This window comes from Solanum pennellii, chromosome 8 (genome assembly GCF_001406875.1).
Source record: "Solanum pennellii chromosome 8, SPENNV200".
NCBI lineage: Eukaryota > Viridiplantae > Streptophyta > Magnoliopsida > Solanales > Solanaceae > Solanum > Solanum pennellii.
In genome coordinates, this window is record NC_028644.1 from 55,436,212 (window position 1) to 55,462,967 (window position 26,756).

General features: G+C 34.0%; 2 protein-coding genes and 1 long non-coding RNA gene across 3 annotated transcripts in view; 2 read left to right on the top strand and 1 right to left on the bottom strand.

Moving 5' to 3' along the window:
- Positions 1 to 3,788, top strand: part of LOC107028547 ((S)-coclaurine N-methyltransferase-like) — a 6,523-nt gene extending 2,735 nt beyond the window's left edge. The window contains exons 2-8 of the mRNA XM_015229650.2: positions 1,702 to 1,810; positions 1,931 to 2,155; positions 2,244 to 2,343; positions 2,415 to 2,525; positions 2,604 to 2,687; positions 3,221 to 3,279; positions 3,354 to 3,788. Of these exons, the coding sequence (XP_015085136.1) occupies positions 1,702 to 1,810; positions 1,931 to 2,155; positions 2,244 to 2,343; positions 2,415 to 2,525; positions 2,604 to 2,687; positions 3,221 to 3,279; positions 3,354 to 3,546 (881 nt within the window). The 3' untranslated portion in view covers positions 3,547 to 3,788. The remainder of the gene's footprint in view (positions 1 to 1,701; positions 1,811 to 1,930; positions 2,156 to 2,243; positions 2,344 to 2,414; positions 2,526 to 2,603; positions 2,688 to 3,220; positions 3,280 to 3,353) is intronic.
- Positions 3,789 to 5,565: 1,777 nt separating this feature from the next.
- Positions 5,566 to 7,664, top strand: LOC107028548 ((S)-coclaurine N-methyltransferase-like). The gene is made up of 7 exons (XM_015229651.2): positions 5,566 to 5,701; positions 5,822 to 6,046; positions 6,135 to 6,234; positions 6,310 to 6,420; positions 6,501 to 6,584; positions 7,111 to 7,169; positions 7,239 to 7,664. The coding sequence occupies exons 1-7, from the start codon at positions 5,604 to 5,606 to the stop codon at positions 7,429 to 7,431; spliced, it is 870 nt and encodes a 289-aa protein (XP_015085137.2). The 5' UTR covers positions 5,566 to 5,603; the 3' UTR covers positions 7,432 to 7,664.
- A 10,286-nt stretch (positions 7,665 to 17,950) lies between these two features.
- LOC114078301 lies at positions 17,951 to 20,771 on the bottom strand. Its single transcript, XR_003579893.1, has 2 exons — positions 19,931 to 20,771; positions 17,951 to 19,576 (listed from the first exon to the last, which is right to left on the bottom strand). It is a non-coding gene; the product is annotated as an uncharacterized LOC114078301 (long non-coding RNA).
- Between the last annotated feature and the right edge of the window lie 5,985 nt (positions 20,772 to 26,756).

A 26,756-nucleotide genomic window follows, 5' to 3' on the forward strand; every position in this document is an offset into this window, starting at 1 on the left:
GTTTAAAAAGTGATTTTGCAAAACCGGAGTTAAAAAAATGACATGGATGAATATTTTCTTTAACAACAATGACATAAATGAGCAAAACGTTTAACGGATGACATAAATAAGAATTTTCTGAAAGTTTGATGACATATTTGAACATTTTTCCTATTATAAAGTGGCTTACGTATATTCCTATAATTACAAAAATGGTTCACATATACCATCTTCATGTAGAAGTGAAAACATTTATTTAAAGTTCATGTTTTCGACTTTTAATTCTAAGAAAATCTATATTGTGATAAATGTGATTCTTCTATCAAAGTTCAAGATATATTTGATTTTTTCACACATAATTTTTATATAACAGCTAATTTGAGTTTTAAATACTTCCATAATAGATTTATTTGTTTATCATTATTGGACTTTCTTATTCTTATTTAAGTTTTTTCCCTTCATTTTTGCTGTAAAAATATAAGAAATGAAAAAAAAAAGTGTGAGTGAAAATAAAAAAGAGAAATTAGTACGAAAAATAAATTTTAAACAAGTTTTTTTGAAAAATAAAATGAACTACATAGACTACATATATAAATAATAATAATTGTTAGAAAAATGTAATCATTTTTCTAAAAAAAAAAACAAATAATTCAACACAAACTAATGTTAAATAGTTAAGTGAAACATCTCTATGTTTTATTTTGCTTATTGAATTATTGATGAATTAATTGTTGTTAGGGATATGCACTATTTGGATTAAATCGAAAAATCAAATCAAATCAAACCAAATTCTAATTTGAGTTGGTTTTTTGGATTCATAGTTTGGTTTTGGACTTATAATTCACTTTTTTGGTTTTTTGTTTGGTTTCGGATTTAGAAAAATGAAAATCGAAAAAATCGAATTTTATATATATATATATAAATATACATATATATATATATATATATATATATATATATATATNCACTTTTGTTCCTTTTTAGTTATTTTCATTATGATTTAGTTTATTTTCTTATGTTTGGACATCTATATTTGATATACTCTTAAGTATTGTGTTTTACATTTTACTATATATAATATATATATATATATAATTTTTTAAAATTGCAAATATAACTTAGTAAAGTTTCTACTAGTGACAAAACTGATTAACCAAATCGAAAAAATTCAAACCAAAAAGAGAAAAATCAAACCAAACCAAATTTATTTTGGTTTGAATTGGGTTACACTTATTCAAAATCGAAATCCAAATCAAATAGTATAAAACCGAATTGAAAAGTCGAATGCACACCCCTGTTATTAAATGAATTTTTAACATTAGTACCATGTTTGTGCCAGCCAAATCCAAATTTACCATTATAGTTCTGCCCTTGTCTATGATCTATATCTTAAAGGAAATGTTTAAAGTCAGCCAATTAATTGAAAATAAAGATTCAAATAGCATTAAGCTAATTCAACTAAATGTACAAAACTAGCTTACACTTATTCAATAAAAAGACATGAAGTTCTTCAAAATCACATAAACTAACAAAAGATATATTATAACATAATGTTGAAAATGATAGCATAATTGGAAAAAAAGAGCATAAAACTCAAAACTATTGAAACATTCAACTCTAGTTGTTTGGTTTCAGATTTAGTGGAAGCTAAATAATTGAGAGAGAGTAAAAATTAGACAAATCAAATAAATACATGTGATGTTGTGCTTCTTTTACATACAGCTTTAAAAGAGATGTCTATAGCTGTGATGACTGAGAAGCCAAAGTCCCAACATTATGAGCTCCCTACCTCTTTCTTCAAGATTGTTCTTGGAAAACACCTCAAATACAGGTAACTATGTATATTCTCATTATATTGTGATGTGTCATTCATGTATATTGCACTTCTAAGCTATCAAAGAGTAAGTTAATCTATTGTGATGGTCTTACAAGATGGCTTATTGTATGACAGCTGCTGTTACTTCAAAGACAAGTTGAGCACTTTGGAGGATGCTGAAAAAGCAATGATGGAATTATATTGTGAAAGGTCGCAGTTGAAAGATGGACACACTGTACTTGATGTTGGTTGTGGCTGGGGTTCCCTTTCTCTATACATAGCACAAAAATATAGTGCCTGTAAAGTTACCGGGATTTGCAATTCAGTCACCCAAAAAGCACACATAGAAGAGCAGTGCCGGTAATAACTTCTTTCGATACTATAAGACCTAGGATATATATATATATGTACACCTCTCTTATTTCTCTCCTCTGGTTTATGTGCTTAGGGAGCTTCAGCTGCAGAATTTGGAGATCATAATTGCAGATATTAGCACATTCGAGATGGAAGGATCCTATGATAGAATATTGTCTATTGAAATGTTTGAGGTATTGAGTGCAAGATGAGTGTGTTACAATTAAGAGTTAAGACGGCAGCTAATAAATTTATATATTTATAGCATATGAAGAACTATGGAGATCTCCTGAAGAAGATCTCAAGATGGATGAAGGCAGATAGTCTTCTTTTTGTTCATTATTTTTGCCATAAAGCATTTGCTTACCACTTTGAGGTATATATACGTCTAGCTGATCAATGCATGAGTATTTCCTCTACTTCAATTATAGATGTGGTGTCTAATATTGTGCAGGATGTGAATGATGATGATTGGATCACTAGGTACTTTTTCAGTGGAGGTACAATGCCTTCTTCTAATCTCCTCCTTTATTTTCAGGTGAGCTTGATGATGTAGTTTGTATATGCTTTTAATCAATATTTTATGACATTATTTTGATGCTTACCTCTAAATCATTTGAGAGGCGTGCAGTTGCATAAACGACTTAACAACTACAAAAAGAAATAGTACAAGAAACAAGTATTTCGCTGTTGAAAGAACATGTCTATATGGACTTATAGGAGGATTTTGGCAAACCAGGAAAAGTGAAGAGGGTTTTGGTATTCATGCAGTATATGTTAACTCCTGGAATGGTCATCCAAGTTTAGAAATGACTTAGTAAAGTCACTTTCATTTGTTTTATATCAATAAAATCACTCATATTTTGCCTATTATCCCGCAAAGTAATTCCTGTATGAAAAACAGAATGGCAAATAGTGATCCTCTGTTACTGTTGACCCATAGCATAGTCTACTTATTATAGTGCTGTATTGAGGAAGTATTGGATTCCTCTTTAAAAGGTTACAAAGAATCCGTCTCTGATAAAAGAAAATCTTTGGATTGATAATTATTACAATGACGCTTGGTTGCAGGATGATGTTTCTGTGGTTGATCATTGGCTAGTTAATGGAAAACATTATGCACAGACAAGGTGAACTTAACTTGTTTGAATATTTTTAGAATTATGAAACACGTAATGGTAATAAGCTTTAACTCCGTTTTCAGTGAAGAATGGCTTAAGAGACTGGATGAGAACAAGAGTTCCATAAAGCCAATAATGGAGTCAACTTATGGGAAGGATTCAGCCGTTAAGTGGACTGTCTACTGGAGAACCTTTTTCCTTTCAGTTGCTGAACTGTTTGGGTACAACAATGGAGAAGAATGGATGGTTGCACATTTCCTCTTCAAGAAGAAATGAATTTGCCAAGCAAATTGTACCCAAGTAATAAGCATGTCTACATGCATTCGCACTACTACCATAAATTGAAGTAGAATGTGTTGCTATGATGCTATCAGTCCTATCATATATAGAGAAAGTTTCATAAATGAGATGTCAGTAAATGGGCTTCAGAAAAGGCAGCTAAGAATGTGATCACTCTGTTACTGAAATCCATTTGGACAAAAGTTCTTCAAATGGCAATTTGATCCTTTCTTTTGGTGCCTTGTGTTCATAAAAACGATCCATTCATCGTCCCCTCCACACTGTCTCTCTGGAGATGGTTTCGTTGCCCACAATATTGGGCATGAAGTCGGCGCCAATCCTTTTGTTTAGAGGCTTTTACTGGCACTTGAACTGCAACATGAAAACTGGGACAGCAGCAATAATGTTGCCAATCTAACAACAAATGGGCATGTGAACAAGTTAATTTTCCTACAGGTTCTCGCATTAATGTGGCAGAACTTCAGCAAAAACAGATCACTCTCAATTTCAGCAACTTAAGTAAGTTTTCTGAAAATAATCTACATTTACACGATTCAGGACTACATACTTAAACCAAGTACGAGAGTCAAGAATCAAAATGATCGTTGAGATACGAGGCTGGCAAAATATTTAAATAGTCCTCTGTCATTGTAGAAGGGATAAATCTCCATGTATTTAATTATTTTCATCATCAGAACCTGCGCCCCACATTCATGGACTGGTGGTCTAACTTGGTGATTGTCATAAATCATATCTTTACAAAAACAATCCACATTAAGCCTAGCATGAACTCTCAAGTAGCCACTAACTAAGGAATCATGAAGAGAGCAACTCTTCCACCCAATAATGTATACAGCAGGACCATAAACTCAAATAAAAAGGTCATGTTATATATGTCATATCTAAGATAGTTAACAGCCAAATCTAAGATGGACAAACAGACCAAAAAATGAGTAACCAAGTCTTTCTTTTCCTTAAAAGCCATGAAACTTGACAAAACAGCTAGGACTGTGGGGACAAAATGCAAGCTCTCTACCCTTATTTAAATAACACAAAGAAACTGTGTCTTCATTTAACAGAGTTAAAAACAAGCATTTCAAAGGAATCATGATTTTCTAGAGGACTACTCATTGTTGTGATAAGTAGTGTATTTGGAGAATGGTCTCTCACAAGATCAAATGAGAACACTTCACAGATTACAATACAATTTTCTATAGATTTAAATAGAGAGAAATCAACGCGGAAGTACTATAATTTGATCTGTCTCATATAAAAAGTACAAATAATATTGTTAATTTTTTAGCCAGAAATCACTTTTTTTGACTCGGGAAATATAAATCATTTTGACAATGAAAGAGCACCGATTTCAATTTTTGACCAATATAAGAACGGCGGTGAATTCAACACAGTGGAACCAAGAAAAAGAATCAACTCTAAAGGTAAATGAGGAAGAGAAAAATCTCAAAATAAGAAGTCAAAACCGATCATATAGAATTGCATTTGAATTCTCAATACTATATCCAATGACACCAAATAAAAAGGGAAATTGTGAAATCTAAACAATAGACACAGGTCACTCAACAATAGTAGAACTCAATTAATTTCTTTCCCTCAGAAAATCAAGAAAGAGATAAACAACAATGATATCCAATCCCAAAACTAACTTGAGCAATATTTTGAAAGATTCAACAAGGAACTAAAAGAAGAAAGGTTAAATCCCGTATGAGGAAAAGCAGAGAAGAGGAGAAGGGAGAGGAACAAGAGAGCATTTGAAGGAAACGAATATGACATTGTACAACTTAAGACTTGTTCTTACTTATCTTCAAGTCTTTCACAAAGAACCATATCCCATATCTTCATGTAGCTTTTTACCCCCCCCCCCCCCCCNCACACACACACATGGATCTTGAAGTACTATTTCTGCATGACCAAATCCCAATATCATATTGGTTTAAGATTTAGTGGAAGCTAAATAATTGAGAGAGAGTAAAAATTAGACAAATCAAATAAATACATGTGATGTTGTGCTTCTTTTACATACAGCTTTAAAAGAGATGCCTATAGCTGTGATGACTGAGAAGCCAAAGTCCCAACATTATGAGCTCCCTACCTCTTTCTTCAAGATTGTTCTTGGAAAACACCTCAAATACAGGTAACTATATATATTCTCATTATATTGTGATGTGTCATTCATGTATATTGCACTTCTAAGCTCTCAGAGAGTAAGTTAATCTATTGTGATGGTCTTACAAGATGTCTTATTATATGACAGCTGTTGTTACTTCAAAGACAAGTTGAGCACTTTGGAGGATGCTGAAAAAGCAATGATGGAATTATATTGTGAAAGGTCGCAGTTGAAAGATGGACACACTGTACTTGATGTTGGTTGTGGCTGGGGTTCCCTTTCTCTATACATAGCACAAAAATATAGTGCCTGCAAAGTTACCGGGATTTGCAATTCAGTCACCCAAAAAGCACACATAGAAGAGCAGTGCCGGTAATAACTTCTTTCGATACTATAAGACCTAGGATATATATATATATGTACACCTCTCTTATTTCTCTCCTCTGGTTTATGTGCTTAGGGAGCTTCAGCTGCAGAATTTGGAGATCATAGTTGCAGATATTAGCACATTCGAGATGGAAGGATCCTATGATAGAGTATTGTCTATTGGAATGTTTGAGGTATTGAGCGCAAGATGAGTGTGTTCCTTACAATTTACAGTTAAGACGGCAGCTAACAAATTTATATATTTATAGCATATGAAGAACTATGGAGATCTCCTGAAGAAGATCTCAAGATGGATGAAGGCACATAGCCTTCTTTTTGTTAATTATTTTTGCCATAAAGCATTTGCTTACCACTTTGAGGTACATATATATACTTCCATCTGCTAGCTGATCAATGCATGAGTTTTTCTTCTGCTTCAATTACAGATGTGGTGTTGCAGGATGTGAACGATGATGATTGGATCACTAGGTACTTCTTCAGTGGAGGTACAATGCCTTCTGCCAATCTCCTCCTTTATTTTCAGGTGAGCTTGATGATGTAGTTTGTATATGCTTTCTATCAATATTTTATGACATTATTTTGATGCTTACATCTAAATCATGTGAGAGGCGTGCAGTTGCATAAATGACTTAACAAATACAAAAAGAAATAGTACAAGAAACAAGTGTTCCGCTGTTGAAAAAACATGTCTATATGGACTTATAGGAGGATTTTGGCAAACCGGGAAAAGTGAAGAGGGTTTTGGTATTCATGAAGCATATGTTAACTCCTGGAATGGTCATCCAGGTTTAGAAATGACTTAGTAAAGTCACTTTCATTTGTTTTATATCCATAAAATCACTCATATTTTGCCCATTATCTTGCAATCTGTATGAAAAACAGAATGGCAAATAGTGATCCTCTGTTTCCGTTGACCAATAGCATAGTCTACTTATTATAGTGCTGTATTGAGGAAGTATTGGATTCCTCTTTAAAAGGTTACAAAGAATCCATCTCTGATAAAAGAAAATCTTTGGATTGATAATTATTACAATGACGCTTGGTTGCAGGATGATGTTTCTGTGGTTGATCATTGGCTAGTTAATGGAAAACATTATGCACAGACAAGGTGAACTTGTTTGAATATTTTTAGAATTATGAAACATGTAATGGTAATAAGCTTTAACTCTGTTTTCAGTGAAGAATGGCTTAAGAGAATGGATGAGAACAAGAGTTCCATAAAGCCAATAATGGAGTCAACTTATGGGAAGGATTCAGCCGTCAAGTGGACTGTCTACTGGAGAACCTTTTTCCTTTCAGTTGCTGAACTGTTTGGGTACAAGAATGGAGAAGAATGGATGGTTTCACATTTCCTCTTCAAGAAGAAATGAATTTGCCAAGCAAATTGTACCCAAGTAATAAGCATGTCTACATGCATTCGCACTATTACCATAAATTGAAGTAGAATGTGTTGCTATGATGCTATCGTCGTCAGTCCTATCATATATAGAGAAAATTTCATAAATGAGATGTCAGTAAATGGGCAAACAGACCCAAAAGGTGGATTGAATGGTATTTTTAGCCTAATAGATGAATAATGAATATGTTTAAACCTTTTCAAATAGTCCAAGGATATTTTTAGCCTTTTTCTGTATTCAGAAGACACTTGACAATGGATGTTGATAATATTGTGTGGTATAATGGGATTATTGTTGAATCATGATAGTGTCTCATGAGTACTTATGAATCATGGTATAATGTGATTCAGTGTTTTAAAAGGTAGTTTTGGGACTCGCCTCGGGAAGGGGCACTGAAAAAATGCCTTAAGGCTCATCGTGGGGCTTAGTTTTGGGAGACTTACCCACAAGTGTCCGAATTGTATGCCCTAAACACAATCATGGTACATCCAACTAAAGAAGAGAGGAATAACAATAGATATTTGAAAAACATCAGATAGTAGTAGGTTTCGGCTCATCTGAACTAAGGTGGGTTTCATATGACACATAGTAGTGAATTTGGTAAAGTTTTTTTATTCCCGTTAATATGTGTTCATAGTTTTATCTTTATTCTGTAGTCTTGAGACATAAAATTAGGAAGAATGTCAGCATACAATGTACAACCATCATTCCCAATTTTCAGATCAACAATGCAAGTATGTACACGTAAATGCTGGTATACCTTAGACAACAGAACAAAGTGTGTGTCGTTTTTAGAATAGTACATATGTTGTGTACTAATAAGGATATATGCGCTTCAAAATTTCATGCCTTATCCTTTAAAGTATCTTGACTGACTGGCTTTTTGGACCGAACTATTGATGTCATTTTTTATCCAAATTATTAAAGGATAACATTTTTGTTCAGTTTCACATAGTTTAAGAGTGCTTTGGATTGATAGTGAAAGAGTTGGTTTGGTTGTTGTGGAATCAAACTAAATGGAAGATGAATTAACATGAATATTTGGTAGGAAAGATAATTAGTACACAATAAAAGTCAAAGATAGTATCTTGGTAGGTGAAGTTTAGGCAAACCATAAAATGGTTTCATATTCTTAACCTTGACATTTTTGACATATAGTGATGTCATGGATGACATCAATAGGATGAATTTATTCCTATAAATCGGTAGCTCTTAATTCATTTTCAAATCATCCTCTCACTTGCCTTCTCACCTTCTAAGGCATTTGTGTTCTCTCTCTTGTAGTATTTCACTTGTATTCTTTGTAGAGTGAAATAAATATTGGTGCAGTTGTTCATTGGAAGAAGGATCATTTTGATCCGAACCACGTTAAATATTGTTGTTCTTCCTTGTTCTTTAATTTCATGTTTCCGCTAACAATTGGTATCAGAGCCAAGGTTCTGTCTGAGTATGCTCTGTGGTTGCAGCACGGTCTAAACTTCCACATCAGAAAAGAATTACTTTGGTTTTCTATAGTTCCAAATACATTGTAGTAGAAAAGGAAGAACAAGTAAAAATAAAATGAGTTCCATGAAGTTTGAAATTGATAGATTTAGTGGGTGCAACAAATTCAATATCTGGAAAATCCAGATGATGGCGTTACTGCGGAGGGAAGGTTCAATCCACGCTATTGACGGAAAATATCCCAATAAGATATCAGATTCCGACAAGGAGAAGATTGAAGGAGATGCGTTGAGTGTAATCCAACCGTCCCTTGCACCTAACGTACTCTGTGAAGTGAGTACAAGTACATACCTAAGAGACGGTCAAAGAGTTATAGGAAAAGCTGGAAGGGATTTACCAGGACCAGTCAGTGACAACAAGAATGTTGTTACAACAACATCTTCATACATTTAAGATGTATTCAGGTACTTTGTTGCAAGACCATCTAGATGCGTTCAATAAACTTGTGATGGACTTACAAACTGCTAGAATTAAAAAGGACGAGGAGACGCTTGCATGTTCTTTGCTATTTTCATTGACCTCAAAATATCGTGATATTGAGAATTCAATGATGTATAGAAAATAACCTATCAAACTTGAGCAAGTGAGGCAAGCACTTAACTATTGTGATATGCGAATGCATTTTGAAGGAGACAAAAGTGACGAAGCTAGTGGACTCTTTGTAAGAGGTTGTACTAGCCAACAAGGAAGGAGCAAATCGAAGTACAGATCAAAGTCTCGTGTGAAAAAAAAGAATGCGGAGTGTTGGGGCTGTCACAAGAAGGGGCACTTTGAACGACATTGTCCTATGTCAAAGTCTAAAGAAAAGGCGAGTGCATCCATTGTTGAACAAGTACATGATAATGATGATGATTATGTACGAACAACATCATGCAATAGTGGAGTCTATGACAACAAATGGGTCTTAGACTCTGGCTGTACTCTATATATGACATTCCAAAAAGATTGGTTCAGCAGCTATGAAACAAGCAGAGGAACTGTATTAATGGGCAATAATGCAACTTGTAAAATAGTTGGCATTGGTTCTGTTCGTGTTCGCTGCCATGATGGAATTGTGAGGACTATTACAGAAGTCTGTCATGTTCCTGATTTGAAGAAGAATCTGATCTCCCTGGGTACTTTGGATAAACAAGGCTATAAGTACATGAGTGAAGGAGGAACTATTAAAGTGACTAAAGGGTCTTTAGTCATGTTGAAGGCCAAGCTGGAGAATGGCCTTTACACACTCGCGGGAAACACCATTATTGTCTCAGTAAATGTATCTACAGTGCAAATATATAAAGATGACAAGGAAAAATTATGGCACATGATACTAGGTCATATGAGCGCACGAGAATTGGAGATGTTGAGCAACCACAACCTTTTGAATGGTGAGAAGATCAATACACTTGAATTTTGTGAACACTGCGTCTTAGAGAAGCAGAAAAAGGTCAGCTTCAGCACTGGCAAGCACAAGATGGGAAGGGTGCTAGACTACATCCATTCAGATTTATGGGGTCCCTTTAAGCTTCCATTGAAAGGAGGAAAGAGGTATCTTCTCACATTCATTGATAATTTCTCTCGAAAGGTTTGGGTGCATTTCCTGAAGACAAAAGGTGATGCTTTTGAAGCATTTAAAGAGTGGAAGATTTTGGTTGAAAATTAAATGGAGAGAAAAATCAAGTATCTTCGCACAGACAATGGCTTAAAGTTTTGCAGTGAAGAGTTCAATGATTTTTGCAAGGTTCATGGGATCGCAAGACATAAGACGATCAGGCACACACCACAGCAGAATGGAGTTGCCAAGAGAATAAGCAGAAATCTTCTTGAGAAGGCTCGTTGTATGCTCTTACAAGCCAAGATGTCCAAAGTATATTGGGCTGAAGTAGTTCATACTGCTTCTCATATTGTCAATTGGTCTCCAACATTAATGATTGACTTTAAGACTCCGAATGAGGTCTGATCAGGTGAACCGTCTAACTATTCATACTTGCGAATATTTGGATGTCCAGCTTATTATCATGTTGATGAAGAAAAGATTGAACCAAGGGCTAAAAAAGCCATATTCGTAGGGTATGTGGATGGAGTAAAAGGGTACAGACTATGGTGTTTATGTTTACTTAAATTTGTAGTTAGTAGATATGTTACCTTTGATGAATCCTCTATAATTGATTCTCGTAAAGTTTCTGTGGAGTTATCAAGAAACGAGAATAATGAGCAGGTGGAGCTACCGGTGGAGCTTACCAAGTAAAGAGATCAAGAGACTCAAATTGATGAGTCAAAAGATGCAGATTTTAAAGAACTTGCTGCCAATGAACCATACACAATTCTGAAGGAAAGGGACAAAAGGAAGATACAGAAATCGAAACGTCTTATAGAGCAAGAAAATCTGATTGCACATGCGTTCGTAGCTGCAGAAGAAGAGATTAAGGATCTCGAGCCCTCTTCTATGTTGAAGCAACTTCTTGCTCAGATGATGCACAATGGCAGTTAGCCATGATGGAAGAGATGGAGTCTCTTCACAAAAATGAGACTCCATCTCTTCACAAAAATGAGACATGGGTCTTAGTTAAAAGGCCAAAGGGGATGAGGACAGTTGGATGCAAATGGGTCTACAGAAAGAAAGAAGGTATTCCAGAAGAGAAAGATGCTAGGTTCAAGGCGAGATTGGTTGCAAAGGGTTTCAGTCAGAAGGAGGGAATTGAATAAAATGATATCTTCTCTCCAGTCGTGAAACATAGCTCAATTAGCGTGCTTCTAGCATTGGTTGCACAATTTGATTTAGAGCTTCAACAGCTTGATGTCAAAACTGCTTTCTTACATGGTGATCTAGAAGAGATAATCTATATGGATCAGCCTGAAGGTTTCCTAGTTGAAGGAATGGAAGACCATGTATTCCAACTGAAGAAGTCTTTGTATGGTTTGAAGCAATCCCCTAGACAATGGTACAAGAGATTTGATGCATTCATGACTACACATGGATTTTTGAGGAGTGCATTTGATAGCTGTGTGTATCACAAGAAGATGTCTGGTAACTCTATGATTTTTCTATTGTTATATGTTGATGATATGCTTATTGCTGATAACAACATCACAGAGATAAATATTTTGAAGAAACGGTTGAGCAAGGAATTTGACATAAAGGATTTGGGAGTTGCAAAGAAAATCCTTGGCAAGCGCAGTTGGATGGATGAGGTACACCGTTAGCTTCTCATTTCAAGCTTTCAGAGTTACAAATGCCTCAGTCAATGGATGTGGTCGAGCATATGTCAAAGGTTCCTTATGCAAGCGCAGTTGGTAGCATTATGTATGCTATTGTGTGCACACGTCTAGATATTGCTCAACTTGTAAGTGTGGTAAGCAGGTACATGGAAAATCCAGGAAAAAGGCACTGGGAAGCTCTCAAGTGGATATTGAGATATCTCAAAGGATCTCCTGATGTTAGCCTAACCTTCTGTAAAAATGAAGGTACTTCAATTCTCGGTTATGTAGATTCTGACTATGCTGGGGATCTTGATCGAAGGAGGTCCACAACTGGATACATCTTTACTCTCGGGCAGTGTCGTTAGTTGGAAATCGACTTTACAGTTTATTGTCGCTTTGTCTACAACAGAGGCAGAATATATGGCAGCAACGGAGGCAGTGAAAGAAGTTATCTGGTTGAAAGGTTTGGTGACAGAATTGTATTCGGTTCAGCCTGAATCAATTCTAAGATGTGATAGTCAAATTGCTATTCATTTGATTAAAAATCAAAGATTTCATGAGCACACCAAACACATTGATGTCAGATTCTATTTTATTCGAGATGTTGTAGAAGAGGGAGATATCAAGGTTGAGAAGGTTATCACAGATGATAACGCTGCAGGCATGTTGACCAAAATAGTCCCGCTTGCCAAGTTTGCACACTGCAAGGACTTGGCGGAAGTATGCATCAAGTGATGTAACTTTGGGGGAACAACTGCTAGGTGGAGCTAGTATGTTCAAGAAATATTTGATTCTTCTTGTTTCTTACAATGGGATTGCCCAATAAACTTAGAAGTTTTGGCCCGAGTTGAACACAAACCAAGGTGGAGATTGAAAGAGTTGGTTTGGTTGTTGTGGAATCAAACTACATGGAAGATGAATTAACATGAATATTTGGTAGGAAGATAATTAGTACAGAATAAAATTCAAAGAGAGTATCTTGGTAGGTGAAGTTTAGGCAAACCATAAAATGGTTTCATATTCTTAACTTTGACATTTTTGACATATAGTAATGTCATGGATGACATCAATGGATGAAATTTATTCCTTTAAATAGGTAGCTCTTAATTCATTTTCAAATCATGTTCTCACTTGCCTTCTCACCTTCTAAGGCATTTGTGTTCTCTCTCTTATAGTATTTCACTTGTATTCTTTGTAGAGCGAAATAAATATTGGTGCAGTTGTTCATTGGAAGAAGGATCATTTTGATCCGAACCACGTTAAATATTGTTGTTCTTCCTTGTTCTTTAATTTCACGTTTCCGCTAACAGATAACCATTTTGAATTGTGATGCTTGGTTGCAGGATGACATTTCTGTGATTGATCATAGGCTTGTTAATGGAAAACATTACGCACAGACAAGGTGAACTTAACTGATTTGATCATGAATATTTTAAGAATTATGAAACATGTATTGGTAATAAGCTTTAACTCTGTTTTGCAGCGAAGAATGGCATAAGAGAATGGATGAGAACAAGAGTTCCATAAAGCCAATAATGGAGTCAACTTATGGGAAGGATTCAGCTGTTAAGTGGACAGTCTACTGGAGAACCTTTTTCCTTTCAATTGCTGAACTATGTGGCTACAATAATGGAGAAGAATGGATGGTTGTACATTTGCTCTTCAAAAAGAAATGAATTTCTCAAGCAAACTCTACAAGTAATAAGGATTTCCATGCATTTTACTCAAAAACATTACGAGAGAGTAATTTGCAATTTGTACCCCTAATGTAGGCCGACTAATACCTTATTCTATCACTCTTAATTATTTGCATACTAATCTCCTGCAAAATCATAAAATTTCTCATTTTTCAATTATTTATAAGGATAATAGGAAGTGACATATACTATAAAGAAAAGCAAAAAAGTGATTTTGTTACGAAACTATAGATGAAGAAGAGGTTAGAGAGAAGAGAAGACTTTCTATTCATCTTGAATTATATTCAAGGTTTCATGGATCTTATTTACAATGAAGGAAAATTCTTTTATTTATAGGGGAACCTAACTTGGTCCCAATTAGGATTCCTAACCATATTATACAAGGACTCTACACAATTAGGCATTAACTATAATAAAAATGTTTATAACACTCTCCTTTGAATGTCGGTAGATTATGTGCCTCGTTAAAACCTTAGTAGATAAAATCCAGTGAGAAAAAAATCTAGTGAAGGAAAAAAAGTACACATATCTTATAATATGCATTATGGATGTCTCATTAAAAACCTTACAAGGAAAACACAATGGGACAAAAACTTGTGAGGAAAAAAGAGTACATCACGTATTAACTCCCCCCTAATGAGAACATCAATCCACATACTTGAATCTTCGTTTTCCAAGCTTGTGCACCATCTTCTTGAAAGTTGTAGTTGGTAGAGACTTGGTGGATAGATCAATTATAGTATTACTTGAACAAACATGTTGCATGTTGATATCACCATTCTTGGGAGCTCATGAGTGCAGAAAAACTTTGACGAAATATGCTTCCTTCTTTCTCCTTTGATGAATATTTCCTTTAGGGTCAAATATTTCTGCAAGTTCCTTCAACTTCTTTAAGCAAATAACTATTGCCTTTTGAAAACTCTTCAAGAGTTTCAATTCCAGTCATCAACTTGCATAATAATACTTGTATATGCTCTATGCATTTTGAATCTATTTAATCCTTATGAGAATGATAACAAGTTTTCCAAAAACTTGTATATGCTTTAGACTTTGAACCCATAGGATATTTTTATATCAATTATGTCAAGTGACAACATTCACTATTAAATGTATGACATTTTCTAGTGCCCAGATTGCAAGTCAAATAAGTTTTGCGCTTACCAAGATGCATCACTCCACTTTTCACTTGATAATTATTTCTACACCAACATACTTTAATAGTCGTATTATTTATATCATAATAATCTTTTACAATATTGTGGGTTATTGTATCAAAGATATTGCCAATGATATACCATTTTGTATCGATTCACAATACGACAAAACTTATTGAGATCTCATCACTTCATTATTATTAGGTAGCTACCCCTCTCATGAGGTTTCATAAAGTGTTATGTTGTAGGCTCTCCAAGAGCACATTATCTCCTTATTATGATTATTTTTATTCTTTTATCCTTCTCCTTTTTAAAGGATTATTTTATTTAGAATCGATTAGTCTATCAGGATTCATGCATGTCGTAGACTCTATCATCTAGAACCATTCAATAGGAGTATTCACAACTCTTGTGTTGCTTCTTAGTTCCCCCTTATGTTAGACAAACTAACAAATATCTCAATCTTTTGGAGAATCTATTTTTGTGCATCATTGTATATTCATTAATTATATATTACATATCAAAGTAATCAGATGAAAAATATTTGGTCCCGACCATAAGTTAATTGAAAGAAAATCTGATCATAATTTATTGATTTGATGTGTACAATTACTTTTGTATGTGGTATCATATTCAGATCAACACATGAAACTTTATGTTCACAAACAATGATTTCACTATCTGAGACATTTAATGTCACATCAGCATATTTATCAATATTATCAAGATGAATTATCTTGATTTCATATTTTGAAAGTTAAGATTTTAGCCCAATTATCTTGCACAAATAATTTTGTGAATGTCAAACTGTAAGTTAACAACAAACGCACATGTGATTATATTATAGATGCATCTCTTTATCATATCATATGATAGGTGAACGGGCACATATTCACCTTTAATACTTTTAGAATTTAAGGATTTAGTCTCAACATTAGTTGATCCAATCAACTTGTCATGAGAATAAGCAACAATAGAATTTTTGAAGAATCTTCTAGTTTTTCAATGTATGTCCATTACTCAATATGCACATCTTTGGGATGACTAAATTATTCATGCCAACTAATAAATTATTAGTACTCGTAAACTTTAAGTTTACTATGTCATGTGCCTTTTTGCTTTAGTAGATTCCCAATTTATTACTATTATAAAATTTCAACTTTAATACTCCGGGAGTAAATTTCAGAATTATTTTTTTCTCAATTGCTCTACATCTTCTAAAGGTGAGTCGTGATCCCAACACTGAGTAGACTAATTTGATTATCAGAAAATTGTCTGTAATCATATTATTTATGTCAATACTTTTGCAAACATCAAGTTGCGAGATAACAATATGCACACATGAGACCATCTAGAAGAAACATCTATTAGGATCATTAAGTATCTAAACAGGGGATGAATAGATCCACAAATATCTGTATACGTTCCTAGAACGCAGAGGATTCAATCTCAACTTTCATTTATGATGGTCTCACAATTAACTTGCCTTGCTAACAGGAATTACAAGTTAAAAGAACTTTTAGGTTCTTCAATGGATGTCCATTTTAATTTTTCATAATTCGTCTAAACATTTATAGACTAATGATATCCCAAACAATCATGTCAAATTGAGAAAATATTGGAATTATTTAACTTCTTATTTACTATAGAATGTGTCTCAATTGCACTAATCTTTGTCCAATACAAGCCTGAAGATAAAGCATGAAATTTTTCTATATATAAAACATGTCTTCTTAGAGACATTCTCGGTGATACCACATCACTGACTAAAGGTCGTAATCTTTCCCACGCCTAGCATGATGTCTTACACCTCATTCCATTTAGAGAATGGATCTGTATTTTTAGCATTTATCAAAATTCTCATCCTTCATGAATGGAACACAAATATGTGAGCATATCAAATTATGATAGCTTTAGAACTTCATTCCATATGTATGTGCATTATTCAATCACTTGTCTTCTTTTAGAATATTATGCAATATTACAACATTCACTTTAAGTAATGAAGTAAATTCAGTAAATTTCATGATTTCTCATAAAAAAAATATATTAGTTTTTCTTTAATCATTATTATATCATCAACATGGTGCATTAAGTCACAAGTTCAATGTCTTATTCATATAAAAATGTCTTAAGCCATAAATCGATGGAACTTAGACACAATATCTTCTCATCATGGTGTATCAGGACTTTAACCCATTATCTTACCCTCTTGGTACGATTAAACGTAAATCCATCGTTTATTCTTTTGGTGCGATAAAACTTAAATATATCGTCTTACCCACAATGAAGCTCAACCTCAAGCCTTCAAATAATTGTAATTTTATCACTTTTGATGATCATTAATATGATTTGTATATTATGATTACACACAAAATTGAGATTATTGATTTATTATAATCAACATTAGTAGTTAATAAATAGAGCTTAATAGATCACATACTTCATATAAGATTGAAAACACACTGTTTTACGAAAATATATAGGTAAAGTAAAAAATGACTAAGTTTGAAAAAATCGATTAATCTTATGATTTAAGAAAAATCGACTTTCCAAATCACAGAGTCGCCACTTGATTTTTTAGTAAAATCAAGAAAACTTAAAATTAATTTTTCAAAAGTTTTAAAACAGATAAAAATCAGTTGAAAAGGGTTCGAAGTTCAAATGTACATTCCGATAAGGTATTAGGCCCTCAGAATGTCCACTAACTCACGGTTGACCGACGATTTGACTAAAAGACCTTTTGAAAAATTTCTAATTTTAATTAATTAAAGAAAATTTATTTTTTATTTTATTACTTACTTACTATTATCTAATGTGATTTTATCTATTTATTTTTCTTTCTCTAATCGTTTTGCTAAGGTGAAATAACTAGAGGGAATCATTCTTAAGGTAATAGATTCAAGTGTTAAATAACATAAGACCAATTAAAAGATAACTTTTGGGCATATAAAATAAAGAAAAATAGCTATCGCTGGGAATTAATTAAATTAAAACCGAAATTCAATAAGGTTAGTCAATCAATAGTAAAAACATAGTGAGAGGAAGTAGTTAAACTTGTATTTTGGCCCATGTTTTCCTTCATTTTTCTGCTTTTCTCTTTTGGGCCTTGGCCCATTTCTCATAAAATTCTTCAGGGAACTCAAATGGGCTTTGACTCCATTTCTCTTTAAAAAATCTGGTATACACTTAATGTATACCGCTGTATATGACGCACAAACAGCCGGTTTTGAACCTTCCGAAACTTGTATTGTATCTAATTTTGTATTCTGTATTTTATGATCTGCATTTTCACGTTTTTGCACCTATTTTTGGTATATCCCATCTGCATACCGGTGTATATAACATGTATATCAACCTGTTTTTGACTTCCCGGGTGGTGGAAAATTAATTTTCGGTAAACGAGTGCTGCTTTTTGCCCTGTACGCCATTTTAGAGGTTGAACGACATCGGGGAAGACAGTTTGAGCCCTTAGGGCTCAAGAAGAAAACGCAAGGATAGGAAATGGAGTCCAAATGGACTCGAGAGGAGTTTCACGTGAAAAGAACAACATGAACGAAAGTTAGCACCTACTCACAATGGTAAGACAAACAAAAATAACCGCAAAAAAACTTGATTGAAGCTAAACACAAACTCAAACTAAACTCAATCAACAATAACCAACAAGAATGGTATTTAAAACTCTCTCAAAAGGCATAGAAATCATGTAAATAAGCCAAGCTACAATAGAACACCAAAAAGGAAACCCATTTATCTCATTATTAAGATGACAAAAAGTGTAATGATATCAAGAGTGAACCACTACAAATGCATTAGAAATAGAAGATATATTTTTTCATTTGACTCCGACCTTTCTCAAAGAGGCATACAGTTAATATACAAAGAACTTGGAAATGTAAGCCATGGTTTTCTTATTATTTTTTTTAGAAAGAATAAAATAAAAGGACTTTGCCAGCATAGGTTGTTGGAGTTGAAGGAAAAATAGTTCATGATTGATAAATGCACGTAAGAAAACACCGCTATTATATCATGGAAGATTCCCAACTCAAACAAATAAAATAAATAAATAGATAAACTAAAAAAGTTGAACAAATGACCACATACAAACCATATTTCTTGAACTCTCAAGTAAACTTACGAGGGGGGAGGGGAGAATACAAACTTCAGTCAATGAAGCAAAGACGTATACAGATGGAGACAACAAATTAATTGAACATAACACTAGAAATTAAAATAAAAAATAAATAAATAAATAAAAGAACAGAGTAAATAACTATGTCTAGAGATAGCAAGGTAAAGAGGTTAAGCAAACCATCTTACTCAAAATTGCTAGTTAAGCTAACGTACAAATTGATGGCCAAAGAGAAATGACAATGGAGGTTATAAGCAAAACAACTAGAGATGGTGTCTATATGTGCTATCATGTTTCTAAAAAAAAACTCACTAAGGAAATATGATATGCAGATTATACAACATTAAGCCTAACAGAGGGGAACAAACTTTAAATGCAAAGATACCCATAAAAGTATCTTAGGACAAAATTCCGAAGGCGGAAAGGATAGTCACATGAACCGCATTAATCTGCGAATAAATACTTCTGTCAAACTACCTCATGAATAAACAAATAAAAAAGGAATCCGAATTTCGAGCTAACGAAAGTAATCCGAACAAATAAAAAAATAAACAAAATAGAAAAATATAAAACTAAAAAAAACAGCACGTTAAACGCTTTGAAAGAGACTCAGCTACTACAACAGAACAACATGCGCCTCCATGTTGGATGGCTTCCAAATAGCTAAAGAAACATTAATATGGCATTATCATTATGTCAAAAATCTCATAGCCAACAGCGACCAACACATTTGCAGGACATTAAGGGAACACCCTTTCAAAAACGTAGCAGATGGATAAAGTCATACAAAAAGGAGTTGTTACCTGCTTATGTGCAGCGAACGGAGACGACGAATTGAGAAGTGACTCCTACCCCCGAGCACAGGGCCGAACAGCGGCAAGAGACCCAGATGCATTTCAGAATCTTGACAAAGAAAGTTGGGAGGAACACCAGTAACAAAAGAACAGAAGAGCTAGCCGAAATCGACTATCTCCTTTTCTTAAAAAAGTATTTTTAACGCCTGCTTCTATTACTCTGCTTAAGGTATATTTTTTGTATTTTCCGCTCAAGAATCCCCCCCTGAATGACAAGAAAGCGAGCTTATATAGCCAAGGATTAGGGCTACAAAAATTTTTGGGGGAAAGGAACGAAATCCGGATTTGAGTCCCATCTTCCGTTCAAAATTTGAAAAAAAATCTTTCACCATTTTGGCCATCAAAGCTTTTCTGAACCTTTCAATTTCATTCCGAAAAGGGAAAAGGACGGATGACTTCGATCAATTTCCATGTCCTTGGCATTGACGTGTCTCAATCCTACGCCAAAGGACGAGTTTGCAGGTCTGCTCCTGCTAAAAGCACTACAGAGAGAGAGAAGACGACAAAAGGTCACAATGAACACGATTCACGCGTCCAAGGCGTGAACTTGCTGCGCAGCGTCGCCTCGACACGTTGCTTGTTCCCGCGAAGAGGAAGAAGAGAAGCGCGTGGGATGTTGGGAAAGTTGTGTTTCAATGTTGAGACGTGCTGGGAATTTGTTTGCTTAGTTGGGTTTCAATTTGTTGAAAGGGAAAGAGGAGTAGGGCAATGTACAAGTCATTGGTGGGCTGCTAGGAGAATTGGGAGTTAAAGGCAAATGGGCCTGGGAATTTGATTTGGATCAGTTGAGGGAATTGGGTTAAACTTGAGATGGGATTTAAGGTGTTGAGCCGGAGGAAAACGAATTGGAATGTTGAAACCAATCCTAATTCGTTCTCGAATGAATTTAAGGGATTGGTTAATGAATTAATACAAATTAATTAAATAGCTTCAAAATCTTAATGACATAAAATAATTGGCTTAATTATAGATTAATTGATCTAAAATATGGACTATTGAATAACTGAACTACTTAACCAAATAATTAATTTTGAGCAACATCTTTTGTGATGATTTTCAAATATTTATAAAATATATTAATTATATACATAATTACGCAAACAGACGATATCCAAAATTATAAGCGTAACGATATTAACCTAGAATAACTTGAAAACCATTTTGCTTTATGTATATATTCTTTAAACTTTATAAATCTCATTATCTCATCGTTTAGAATTGAGAAGCTCGTTAATTAATTAATATCAGGGAGGATCAAAATTGGGTGTCAACATATACGTTTTACTAAATTGTGTTTATTTAATTATTAAAATAAATTAAAGAATTCTCTTTCCAATCGGTTAAAATTAAACGTATAAAAAGTCGACAAGTCACTTTAAATATTTACTCCAGATAGTAACTCCAGATCTATTACGTAAATAAATATAACTAACAAAGTAAAGATAAATCATACCTTAAATATATGAGAACCTTATTGCATAACTTATGCAGGATCTATTTTTGTACTTTTTTCATCTTTTATCATAATTCTTTAAGAATAAAACAATCTTGCTAAGAGCGTGTTATGAAACTATTAAAGAAGAAGAGAGAAGATTTCTTATTCATCTTGAAGTATATTCAAGATTTCATGGATCTTATTTACAATGAAGAAAAACCATTTTTTATTTATAGGAGAAACCTAACTTGGTCCCCAAGTAGGATTCCTAATCATATCATACAAGCACTCCACATAATTAGATTCACTACAATTCAAAATGTTTATATTAGATTTAAATTAAAGATGAATAAAAACAATATTAGATACAAGTCATTGTCATTTCTTTTTCATCAAATAAAATACAATCATTCAATTATAAATGTACCTTGATCCCGTGCCCCTCAATTGTGCTATCATAATGTCAAATCATTGCCTAATCCTACTACCATATTTATATCCACAAATATCAGGACATCACTATTATCAACTAATATACTATTCTTTACAAATTCTCATGCCAACTCCTTGATTCTTTTGGAACAGTACATGAAACTGACGTCGTAACTAACTCATTCTACCAACTAAACCAAACACCATATATGAAACCAAGTTCATCATGATCAATATTAGACAACTAAGAATTGAGTCCCCATAAAGTCAATCCATTAATTAAAACGATAATGTCACATAACCACTAAGAATTCAGCTATCAACAAACAAATGACATACCTCAACCATAATAAATAACACATAACCCGAACTTCCAATGCTTATTCTAGCTTAGTGTAACATGAATCATGTCCCACATGATTCAGATCAACTCACTTTTCAAGTAATCCGGACCACTCAAGGATCCAACATGCAATAATTACATTATGAAGAAATAAATTAGGTTCACTCATGGAACCATAAACACATACTTGGTCCTCCAATGAAACCTAAACTCAACTTTTAGCGTACCATCGTGGTACTCGCTCCATCCTTAGTGAGTTTGTCGATGTGGTACCCAAGTCAATTATATGGGGATAACCCTGTATCAGACGTGGTACCCGATTCAACCATTAGTATATATTAGGCATGGTATCCGAGCCAACCCTGGGGATACCCTGTACCAAGCACGGTACCCGAGCCAATTATCAACACATACATGTACAATCACATTCATCATGAACAATAACACTTGAAATCACAATTCACATAACGGGTTCATTATATGTGGTTATCAATATGTTGTCATTACATTTCATATATATTTCCTACCATACATTTCACAATGATACTACAACTTGTAGACATGCATACACACATAATCAAATACCACCTTGCTAATAAGGAACTCAAGGTAAATTAAGAACTAGAGAACTACCCCTAGTCATGATCTCGTCTCCCGCCTAAATTATAACCATCGAGACTCCGTACCTGAAGACCTATGCATGCAACTTTCAAACATCTACAAGAAGCAACATAGTAAAACGAGTCTAACTACTCAATTGGAGGAAACCTAGCCTACTATCACGATCCAAAAAAGGACGTGATGACACTTGCCTATTACCATCAAGACAACTCAACCTCAACCCAACCAAAATGAAAGAAATTCAGAAAGATAAAGCAAGAACAAGATAAAAGCGAAAAACTTATTCACTCTATTAACACTCCAAATCCTGATTGAAACGTGTACAAACCACTAGTACATAAAGTGCAGAATTTAGAAATAAGTAGAAGTCTTAAGTATTTTTTTAATTAAATACAACAAAGCATAAAAAGAGAAACTAAAGGGCACGTCAAGATGACAAACATCTACCTCTCAACAGTTCTCTAACAAGCCCCAGAGATGGGAGAGAAAGATCAATCACACTATATCGGGCTCGAAATTTACACAAGTATAGAAGCAATGAGTGAGTACTAATAATACGACACAGAAACAACCTATTAAACAAAGCAACTAGTGAGTACTAATAATACGACACAGAAACAACCTATTAAACAAAGCAACTAGCTAGAAATCGAATACTCATTTCATCTCATCTGAAACTTCTCAAATTATACCTGCATAGAGATCAGCCCAACCTAATAATCCTACAATACACAACTCACAAGGCTCAATACTCACAGTTCAACAATAAAATCAAGTAAGTCAATCACATGTAACAAGTGCATCAATCACATGTAACAAGTCAGTCAATCATAAGCATCAAAATGCATCAAATCACAATAACCAATCTTTTACAGAAACTGTTTTACTTCGGCATAATATTACTAGACGAAACCAATTTCCATTAGTTTTATATCAAATCACTAGCCAGAACCATTTCCTATCGGCTTTATTTCATTAACTAGCCAAAACCATTTTCCATCAACTTTATATCACTAGCCAGAACCATTTCCCATCAGCTTTATATCGCAAGTCTCATCACGGTGTACAACAATTAATGTATATAAGCAAGTTGATACACCATAAGGAAGAGACAACAATTCCAGTCCTGATCATGCTATCAAGCATTTCATCAATCAATCAACAAGGATCACAACAAGGCAATTCACAAGCATTGTAATCAACATATAGCCTTTCTATTTCAACCCCTTTTTTGTTCATTAATATTTATTAAGTGGAACAATTAGCCCTTCACTTTATTCTCAGTACTCCCAACATACACACAATGAAAGGAATACATGAGTTCTACTGGAATACAAGATTTAGGAGATCACTTGCCTTAACTCAATCAATTAGTCACTACAAAATGTAAGTCTTCCTCTTCCGATCATTGTTCAAAGTCACACAATCTATATCAATCAAGTATTCACAATAAATTTTCTGAAAACAACAAGAACTATGTTAAGTACTTTGAAATATATGTCAATCAACTCAAAATCTGATTCCAAAAATGAAGTTTGAATCTTAAATTCTATATTTGAAATCATTACCCAAGGCATTTGGAACCCATTGGTGCAAACTGCTTTAAAAAAGACTTAAAATTAGTTCATAAATTGAACTTAAGTTCTTGAAAAACTGTCATTTCCCAGTTAAAATTCCAAAATTTGTTGTGAAATCGATAAATAATAAAATAAAAATAAAGTTTTAGGATCACAAAAGCTTACCCAAATTATTAGCACAAGAAGACCTTTCAAAAATCGCCTCTAAGGATTTTGCAAGCTCAAAAATGGAAAATGGAACTTAAACCCCAAAATTTGCAGGTCAAAACCCCTCTTTGAAGTCGCTTAAGCAAACACTGGTTTGCAAAAGCGAACCCCGCTAAAAGTTCGTCCCTTGACTTTTGCGAGCGGACCTTCGCTTTTGCAAAGTTCTCGATTGCGTACAGGTTCTTCACGATCGAAAAAGATCTAGATTTACATCTCATTCTCTTACACAATTAGGGTCTTTCAATCGTGACCGTCGCAAAATGAACTCCCTACTGCGATCACGAGGGTAACAAATATCAAACCTCAACAAAATCAATCAACTTTTAAAACATCAAAAGGACCCTCGGGATAAGTTTGGAACCCCATACATACAAACCACATATACAAATATATTGTACTAAATGTTAAGGACTCAAGGAAATGATGAAATACGAATTAGTAGTCTCCTTGACGCGAAATCTATGAAAACCACAAGCTCCTAAAAAAGCTAACTCAAGTTCGGGACCTTTCACAATCAACCAAGTACTCACTTAGGCCTAAAATCATCCCCTAAATCCAAAAGAACTCTCAGAATTTTGGTTCGAGCATTCGATCCTAAATGTTGACCAAAGTAAATCCAAAGGCTAAATTTTTAACTTAGAATCTCAAATCCTTAAAAAGACTCCGAAACTAAAACCGTCAACTCTCGTGGACCCATGTTCCAGATTGGGACCTATAGAATCGAGAAAGTTTCATTCCAAAACGCAAAACTCCAAAAGACAACAAAATTTACTTTCTTAATAATTTTAGCCTTTCAAACTTACATAATTCTCAACTCTAGGGTTAAAACTAACTTTCAAACTAAACTAAAAATAACTTGAGGTCAATATTGGGAGAGACAAAATGATAAACTCATAGAACTTTACAAAAATGACCAATCGGGTCATAACACCTACCTGGGTTCCAAACAACAGATGATGAACCTTGTCGATGTATTTGACTGCGCGGAAGCAACCAATTATCAACAAGCATTAGAATTTTTTTAGTTTTCACGTTCCTTGCGTGATAACTCTTCCCCTTCATTGCTTTGTACCCTGGGTGCCTTTGGAGGGTTTTTGAAGCAATCATCACCTATTTTTTGTCCTTTTAAAAGTGGGAGAAAAATAAAAAAAATTATGCGTTAATTAGGCTGCAATTTTTTTGATATCCCGCTATAATGAGACTCAGACCGCTACAACGATCCTGCTATAGTAGGAAGCCTCTGCTATAGTGGGATGACATCAACTTGACCCAAAATTAAATTTGGGCCAAAATCATCATGTGCTCAAGTTTCAAAAATTCTTGCACAACACTTACATACTTTTGAGACTCCTACGAGGTAACCTTTAGTAATACGAATCAAGTCGCTACAATATGTAGATAAAAAATCAATTCACAGTCCATACACTAGGATACTTAATATGCCCTATCAGAGGTTTAGAAATTGATCAACCCAAGCATCATAAATCTCTTGGGGAAAATAATGATCATGAAAAGCTTTTGTAAAGCTATCTCAAGAGGATAGAGGTGCATCTCCCCTATATCTCTCCCAACTCTCGTACTACTATTGGGATTTATGCAATTTGATGATTGACAAAGAAAGAAGAAACAAATCAGTCAACTTGGTCCAAAGGTACACTGTACAAGCAATTGAATTCGAAAAAGTTTTAAAGATGAATAAAGATAAGAGTGCATAAATAAAGAAATGGATAATGCTAATTTCGTGAGAAAGCCCAAGGAAATAATCATCTGATGAATTGAAGAGAAAGAATCAATGAGTTCAATTTGAAGAAGCACTCTAAATGAGCAGGAGTTTTAATTGAAGGAGTTTCACTAAAAGTAGAACTCTTCAAGTTACTGTCAATTGAAGTGTTGGAATTTGACTATAATACAAAAGAATCAATGAATGTAATTTGAAGAAGGAGTCCAAAGAAGCTAGGAGTTTGAATTGAAGAAGGAGTCTTACGTGAAATAGAACTTTAAGTTAAGAGAGTTCAAGTCAATGATTAGAGTCCGATGTGAACAACAACTCTATGAAGAATTGTGCTTAAATAGAAGTGAAGTCGTCCAGAATACTTGTGCACTTACAGAGGAAAAATAGAGATTGAGAAATTTACTTCGCAAGTGCTACCAGCGAGCTGA